General features: G+C 41.0%; 1 protein-coding gene across 1 annotated transcript in view; it reads right to left on the bottom strand.

Moving 5' to 3' along the window:
* The window catches only part of CUNH14orf80 (chromosome unknown C14orf80 homolog), a 172,689-nt gene that overhangs the window by 62,492 nt on the left and 101,067 nt on the right, over positions 1-9,130 (bottom strand). The window contains exon 6 of the mRNA XM_019501994.1: positions 2,296-2,508. Coding sequence (XP_019357539.1) covers positions 2,296-2,508 — 213 coding nt within the window. The remainder of the gene's footprint in view (positions 1-2,295; positions 2,509-9,130) is intronic.

Raw genomic sequence — 9,130 nt, 5'->3', positions numbered from 1 at the left:
CCCCCCCCCCCCCCCCACGCTTCAGAAGAGAATCTGAATGGGAGGTAGGGAAGGTGATACATTCAGTAAGCTGCCAACCTGTAAGGAATAAGGCAGACTGAGGGGAAATTGACAGGAGGGAGGATTGATATAAAAAGGACAAATGGAGATTAATCTGACCTCATACTGCCTCCAAAAGGTGCTGTCAGCTGATATTATGGAATGATTCAATTTTCTAAGATGCAGAAGGGGGCAGGGATGGAGAGGCCTTGTAATCAACCATCCTTTAATCAAACCACAAAATTGCACATCATTCATTTACAATAAGTATTCAGTGTATTCAGTCATGTTCACTGAATTTCAGATATATTGGAATGTGCAACCAAGCAAATCATTCAAAAGCACACTTTCTAGGCATTTATTTCAATGTAAAATATTAGACTCCTATACCTTTTTCTTTTTTGGATTTCATTTCCTGGCTCTTTATAAAAGTTACCTGAATGCAGTCTTGAGGTGAATATTTTAAACATACAGAAGTTAAGACACTATTATTTAATATTAGAGATAATATTTAATAGCACATCTGATAATATACATGCAAGGGGTCACAAGTATACTTTGCTCTGGTAACTATATACATCAGAAATTTTATTAAGAATTCAAAATATCACCTTTCCCACTGTATTACTGTACGTTTTCCCCTCTGATTGTACAAATAACAATGTTTGACTAATGCATTCACAGATACCTTAGGACCTGTGACAGAGAATATGATCTAAGTCTGTACAAATCATCCCAATGGAAGATAGGAGTTAGACTTCACCAGCAAAAAACCTGCGACCATGTCCACTGTCTCTGGATTCCACCCCTCCCAGACCTTAATGATGCTCTCTCCATAGTTGCTCTTCTGTTATGCTGACCTCTCCTGCACTCCTCCCAGTCACTGGAAATCAAGAAATTATAGGGTGGAAGGAATCTCAAGGGTAATCTAGTCCAACTCTCTGCACAAATGCAGGATGAGCTATTCCTATACTATTCTAGACAAATGCCTATCCAGCATCTTCTCAAAAGCTTCCAATGAAAAAATTTCAGTTTCCCTAACCAGCTTGTTCCAGTGTCCCACAGTTCTGACAGTAAGAACATTTTTTTCTTGTTATTTAAATCAAAATTTAATCATCTATGTCTCTTCTCCTTTCCTTGAGTAATACTCTATTAGTCTGCACACTCACTACAGCATATTGTCTATCATCTCCCAGTACCTGGCCCTTGGATTTTGATCCCTCCCTCTCATGCTTCAACTCACTGCTTCCCTGATCTCCATTTCTCATCTGGCTTTCAACTTTAGAATGACAACCTGACTTGTCAGAAAGGCCACCAATTCATGCTTGTCTTCACTCTTTGCTCCCCTCTTCACTTTTTGGATACCAAAGTCCTCACTCAACAAGTATGTTCACCTAATTGCCTTTCGCATGATGCTCATCCCCTGACTCTCCCGTCCTGCTGGCCTCTTCTTGAGTTCCAAACTATCAGCTTCCAGAACTGCCCTGCCACATACTACTTTCCTCCATCCAGTTCTCTTGATGTCAGATATCCTATTCTTCAGTTCTCTGTGGTTCTTTTGCCCATGCTCACTACCAGATCCATCCAGATAACCCCCAACACCTCTCTTCTTCTGGGAAAAGTCCCACAGACTTCTTCCACTACAGCTACACTCTTTAAATCTGCTGTCTTCCTGGACAAGCAACACTCTTCTTCTTTTGTTGGCTCACTCAATTCTTGTCACCCCTTTTCTTCTTCAACTCTCTTCTTCTATCTTTCTGCCCCTCAACCACCTCAGAAATCTCTAGAAACTTGCCTTGGTAAAGCTGACAAGATCTAGCATGACCTTTCTTCCCTACTTCTTATCCTTTAATACCCCTCCTCTCCTTTCCCTTTATTACCAACATTAAGGTTTCCTATCTGCTGCCCTATTTTCATCCCTCCAATAGCATCATCGATCCCATCCTCTCCTAGCTCTGTATCACTATATCTCTGACACCTTCTCTTCCCAGTTACAAGCACATCAGTTTTATATCCAAATATAAGCTCTTTGGGGCATGCCCCCTACCTTCTTTTGTGTTTGAAAAGCATGTAGCTTATCATGGGCATTATCTGAAACAAAAAATAAGAGTCCTCAGAGTCTGATGGACAGAATCAGAGTACAATTTGTACAGAGCTGTCATTTTTACATTGTCCTAAGATGGACTGTAACAGTCAACGGGAACAATTTGGCAACTGAAAAACATTTAGAAGTCAATAAATTAGCCCAAACCTTACCTTTTCATGCCACTCTGACTTCTTACAAGTTACTACATCACAAAGTTCATCACCTAGGATCACTAGATCTTTGGTCAACTGGTCAATTTCTTCAACAATATTGTCAGCACTCCAGTAACACAAGGGAGAATTTGCCAAAGTAGTTTTCTTACTACATATATCCTGTGCATTGCATGTATTCACATCTTTAGCCATGGTATCCAATACAGTCTCCTAAAGAAAAAATAAATGGAACAACTTCATTCATTTTTTACTACCAGACTGAAAATATTTTGTTTCCCCTGATATTTTATTTTAATGATTATTAATTAATTGCTATGTTCTCAGAATCCAGTCATTCCATATTTTTTAAGATAGCATTAATACTGCACAAGCAATCTCCTCGACTTTTTAACAAATGCATGTGTCAATGTATTTCTAAATTAGTAAAAAACACATAAGAGATACAAAGCTTTGCTTATTTTGAGCTATACCGCATTGCTTATTGAAACCAAAACAGAACCTATGGAGTGTGAGAGGGTTATAAGCTCAATGCCACAGATACTCTGGATGTGCCCTGTAGATGCTCTGGATAAAGGGAAGTGCCCTATCAAAGCCTGCAAGGGCAAAGATCAAGACCAGCACATGACCTGCATTGAGTGTAAATACCATTTAGGATAATCTCATTTTTCATATAGACTTAGGGCTCATGTATACACCACGATGTTTGCCCTTTCATGCACTGCAACTGCATGTCTGTTTGCATGAGCAGGATTTCCCAATGCTTTAAGTCTTTCTAGTGCATTAAACTAAAACTCCTTGGACATAGTTTAGTTTGGCTTGCCAGGAATTAAAGTGTTGCCTCCATGGATTCATTGCGTGCAAACACAAAGGCACTCAAAGACGTGTAATGAGCCTCTTTGTCCACCAGATGGTGGTGTGACTTTTTTGTAGTTCACGCCTTCAAATTGCTTTCACTTTCAAATTGCTTCCACTTCTTTCTTTTCTTATGTGGATTTTTCTTTTTTTTTTTCCTTATATGCCAGCTCCCTGCTTCCACATCTGTGTGGCAGGGCATGGAAACGGGGTGGGTGGGGGGCCCCAGGCCAGGGGGGGGCAGCGCTGGACTATCCTGCTGTCCTATGGCACCGGCCAAGGACCTGGCTTAATTTGGTTGAAAACCTAGGGCGTGTAAACACAGATGCTACACTCCTAAATAAACAAATTAAAATTTTATAAACCTATTTGATTTAATGAGGATTAAAACCCATGCTGTGTACAGGCACCCTTAGTACAAGGATTGGGGGAATCGGTCTCATGATGCTGTAGTGTGCTGCCCATGCATTCTGCAGTGATCCCCAGAACTGTGGAGCCTGCTGCTCTGCAGTATCTAAGTTTACCCAGATGTGGTGGGGAAGGTCAAAAACTTTCAGCCTGGAGCAACAGCTAAGTCATAAGCTTTGGTGTATGCTGGCAAAAGGCTGCTGACCCAGCCTGAGGGTTTGACATCTGCAACAATATAAAATTCCTCTATGATGAAACTTGGTGACTATGAGTATGTCTACAGTGCAATACCAGCACGTCCTGGCTGGGATCTGCCTGAGAGTCCCATCCCACCATGTATGCTCCCACTTGCACACTTGGAATCCAGAAACATGCAGGTAAGGATAGTTTAGCTTGTCCAAAATGCTTGAGAGCAGCCAATAGGGATGACCCAAGAACAGCTTCACTGACATATTTCCAGGTTTGGCAAACATGAATGGGAGGAGATTAATGCGGCACATTCAAGAGCACCCATGCTGGGATGTACCACCACCGGTCTAGACATACCCTATAGTTCCAGAAATGTCACTAGTTTTGTTAGGTTCAATAGGCCCTGATCATGTATCTGATTTGGTGGAGGCTACCACATACAAGCCAAGCTGACCGGAAGATCATGGCCAGAAAAACACTTTGTAAAATTTATATTCAAACAATATTTTTGCCAAATAGTTTTCAGACTTGGTTTTCCTCCATCGATACTAAGACATTGACATATTAGAAAGATACCCCATACCTGTGGTTCTCAACCTTTATACAGTCCAAGCACCCCTCCACCACTTTTTATGAATGCAGTGGCACCCCCAGCTAAGAATCACTAAGTAGCACTGCTCAGTGCTTCTCAACTGGTTTTGCTGCCTCCAGATAAAATTGCCCTGTGCACCTGCTGCACAACTAGCCTGGGAAGACTCAAGACTCACACGTACCCTCCTCCTGCATTAGAGTTCTAATCAGCCTAAAGCATGCAGGAGCAACCTCATGCGTGCGAGTCCCTTCTACACTCCTCCTGGAAACACTGTGGAACTGTCTGGCCTACATACCTCTGTTTCCAAAAGGAGAATGGGATGGTGTGGACTGGGGAAGGTTACAGAGCAGCAGCCAGCTGGATCTGCTTTAGGCTGATCAGAACCCCACTGAAGGAGAATTGTGCATGGGACAGTTTTATCTGGCTCCTGCTGTGATGGCAGTACCCACAGTGTAGCAGCACCTAAGTGGGGTTTCTCAGCACCCTGGGGTGGTGCAGCCCCCCTGACTAAAAACCATTGTTCTACTACCATCTTCAGCCCAAATAACTTCAAAGACCCCAGGCCTAGAAACAGTCTTCCATTCCCATAAATCTGAGGATCTGTTCAAAAACAGGCATGAAGACCTCTTGACAAAAGCATGCCTGAAGGAGAACGCAGACTTTTCCTTGTTACCATCCTGCCCACCGGGACCTATGTATAAAGGAGCAAGAAGGTCATGGCAGCTGAAGTCAGAGAGCGGCTGGGGCTCAGGCAGGACAAAGGTGAAGAGGCAGTAAAAGAACAAGACAAATAAAATAAATATCAAGTACCATATGTACTAAAATATAAGATGACATTGAATATAAGATGACCCTCTAATATTTAGATTCTATATATGGAAAATTTATAAATTTGTTATAAACTTCCAGTTATAAAATCTAATTATTGGAGGTTTACCTTGAATTTGTCTCCCTCCCACCTCTACAGCAAGGAAAATAAATGGGAGGAGGGTCAGGGTCAGGTAGCCCCCTTACCTTCTGTACCCCCAACTTCCTCCCCCTGCAGCCCCTTTCCTTCTTTACTGTCAGACCCTGCTCTCCCTTAACATATGGAAGTAAGGAGCAAATCTGAAAACACTGACTGAAATAAAAGTGCCTGTAATAAATTATGCATGATATTAGTTTAAAGCCAAATGGCTCAAGATTTACCATATAGTTCACTGGGCTGGGCCTCAGCAAAGTCAACAGCATTTCAAGCCATGGTAGCTCCCGTAGGTCAGCACTGCTCAGTATGTGTATGTACTCCAGATAGCCCTCACCCCACAAAGGATTCATGTGCTAATTAGTCTCCCACTCATGTCTAGAACAGGGTTTTCTTGTCATAAGTTCTGGGATCCTCTAAAAATTTATATTCAGATGCGCTATAGGGCAACCTGGTTCTGTTCCACTTCATGGAGGACAGGGCTACACTAATTATATGCAACAAGCTGAGAGACAGGGACACAGAGTGAGTCTGGAGGAACCGCTTGGGTCTCCCCATTTGGTGACGTTTGCTAGACATTTAAAGCCGGTGAAGAAACAGGAATCTTTGGAAATGAGAAAGAAAGGCACAGCTCAACTGTGGAAATCAAAATGTAGTCAATGACATGGCTCATCATGACTTTAAAAAGTCATGAGGGGACTTTAAGTCATCACTGAGGGAAACTGTGTAACAGGCTCTAGCATATATCTAATTCAGATGGATTCCACTAACCTGTTCTTGTTGTGGGTTCTCATCAATATGTTTGGCCAATACGGGCCACATGTTTTATAGTCATGTTCAGCGTTGGCTACATTTAATCAGCTTCATAGTTGGTTTCCATTACTAAGCACATGCTGCTTTTGGCAGCAGGTTAATGATAGAAAATGTATTTAATGAGGTTTCTTTGTATGCAAATGTAAGAAGAGTAGCTTTTGCTAATGCTAATGGTGGTGGGGTGGGGGGGGGGAACAACCTCCTCTTATATTCAACTAAATACAGTAATTGTCATTATTTACACAATTACACTGAGGACATTCTTATTTTAAAAACAAGTAAATGATTGTAGCTATTTTGAGTAAACATATATATTTGATCAATGATATACAAGCATGGAAAAATGATTCCCCCCACCCTCAATTTGAAATGCACTGAAAAGTGAAACATATTTTTTTTAGATTACTATTTAAGGATAACTAGAATTACTGCACTCAAATCAGGCCATCTAGTTATGTCAAGTTCTGATATCCAATAAATCTGTCTTGAAATTTGCTCATGGAAACAACACCCTTGAATTCAATATATACCATCTTTCTCTGTTAGCAGCCCATCAGTGGTAGGAGCACATGAACACCTTGTCCATAAAATAAATGTGCAATAATGAAGTCCCTTATGGATTTCATGGATTCTGTTTCATCTCCCTTTGAGTTTAATGCTTTGAGTTTTATTTATAAAGGCACAGATGGCTGTTTAGGAGGACAGAAGAGTACTTGTTGGAGGGGAGGAGGGCATAGAGGAAAATTGGAGGGGAATATGGAAGGATGGCAGAGAATCAGGAGGGAAAGGAGTCAACAAGTAATAGGAAATGGAGGGTGGCTCCCCTGTCTTAAGGTAAGCAGAGAGTAAAGAGAACTGGCATTTGCAACAGCTGAAGAGATGTGTATTTGTGAGTAGATGAAAGCTTAACTTTTCAAACAACGATTGCACCCACACAAGAAAAGGAGATAGGAGTTAAAATCAAGATAGGCTAGCAACATTCATTTGAGGATTTTTTTTAATTCATGATTTTGAGTCAATCTCCTGGGATCAGACATAGTTTTTGATCTCTTCTGGCTGCCAGTACTATAATTTAAAAGCAAACTGGACTGAAAACCTAAAAAAGCATTTTTTGGTTTCATTTTTAAAGGGGTAAGGACAAAATCTAGATTTGTGCCTTAGGTGCCTCCACTTGCCAAAAACAATAGGGCCCTGGCTCAAAGAGTGAGTCCAAAAAATAGAATTAGGCACCTGTATACTTATGGAGAAAGAAAGGTTCCTCTGAAGGGCAACTGAGAGATCTTGGATGCTAAGCACAGAGATGTCTACAGTTAGTCAACCCTCATCTGACCCCCATCCTCCTCTAGGGTCATTGGACTGACCTGCCAAATCTGGGAAGGAAGCAAGATGAAACATTGATGGAGGCAAACACAAGAAAACTAAGTAGTAACAGGGAGATTTCAGGGCACAGAATTCTTACAAACCTTGCACTATCATTTTAAATGCAAAGAGACCACTTTCTTTTCTTTCACAGAAGAAACAAAGCCATAACCTGAGGATCTTTTCTCTTGGCATGATTCACATACAACACAGAACCCACCCATTCTTATTCCTATGCAAGGAACTATCCTTTGCATAGAAACAGAATCTTGAAATGTCATGCAGAGTAAGTTAGGTTTTCTTTGGATTCATGTCTTATTCTAAGAATCCATCACATTTTCCCAACAAGATACCTCTGAAATCACAGGTGCAATCTGAGCCATCCCCTGTCACAAATTCAGGCCACTGCTACCTAATAAAGTTACTGAAAACATCATGGTCTCCTACTAACAGGGTTAGTTATTTCTTTCTTGAAAAGGGGAATTGACCTACACTCTCCAGAAAACACATACCAAGCACAGCCAGCATACAAGATGCTACAAATGCAACCCCTTCAACATCACATCCTATCACTCAAAGAACTAGCTTCAATTTCATGTAACGTTTGCCAGCGTCCAGCATCTTTCTCAGTCATACTTTGGGTCACAGCACAAAACTGCGACAACACTGATTGTTTTGATTAGTGGCTTCTTCTGGTCATCAAAAATGTTGTGCATCACTCCAGAATTCAATACAAAACAATCTCATCTCTCTGGCAAATGCAAATAGCATTTTTCCCAGTTTTCTCAATTTTGGCCAAGAAAAGCATCTGGACTAAGAGCAATTGACTAAAGCTGGAGCCAGGCAAGACAGAAATGATGTTCCTGTGGAAAAAACGAAGTTGTCCTAACACTCTATTCATTAACTTGGACCACTTGGTGTTGAGGTCTCCATACGCTCAGAGCACATCAAACTCAGTGTACAAGACTACTAACCCAATTAGCTAAATGAGGAGAGAGAAACGGTCCCAGAGTGGGAAGTGGAATAGGAGCATGAACAGAAATAGGAGAAAAAATATACAATTGCAAGAGATAAACAGCAGGGAATGGAAAGAGACTAAAGAAGATAAAGTTTCTGCACTAAAGTAGAGCATGCCAGAGATCTATTACTGGGCTTCTGCTATCATATCTAAATGACTCGTAATTCAAGATCACTGAAAAGAAGTTCTTCAAGACAGGAGGTGAGATAAAATCTGGGGAGATATTAAGGAAGGAGGAACAATGCAGCCAGATTCCAAAAGACTTGGATGGTCCACAAGACTGCAGAGCAGATGCAAAATGCCATTTAAGGTGAAATGTTAATTAGTCCAGGAGTAAGCAAACTATGCACAGAATTCAGACTGAACGCAACTACCAGCCCCTACGGCACAGAGATTCAGGGATTCATGGGTTACTGTGAGGAAACAATTATATCCATGAGAGGACCTAGGATTTTAAAAAGTGGGGCACAAGATGGTATGGTGCATCATCTCATATAACACAATACACATTTTTCTCCAGGTAAAAAAGAAACTAGAAGCTTTACCAATATGTTATGCACCTAAGGCTAGATTATTCAGTTTAAGATCAAAGCAAAAAAAAATATAACTTTACTGGAATATGCATTAATTTTCTATATCA

This window comes from Gavialis gangeticus, unplaced genomic scaffold (genome assembly GCF_001723915.1).
Source record: "Gavialis gangeticus isolate Ggan-Ray unplaced genomic scaffold, GavGan_comp1, whole genome shotgun sequence".
In the NCBI taxonomy this organism is placed as follows: domain Eukaryota; kingdom Metazoa; phylum Chordata; order Crocodylia; family Gavialidae; genus Gavialis; species Gavialis gangeticus.
The sequence above is the reverse complement of the archived record's forward strand: the minus strand, read 5'-3'. Positions and strand labels throughout refer to the sequence as shown.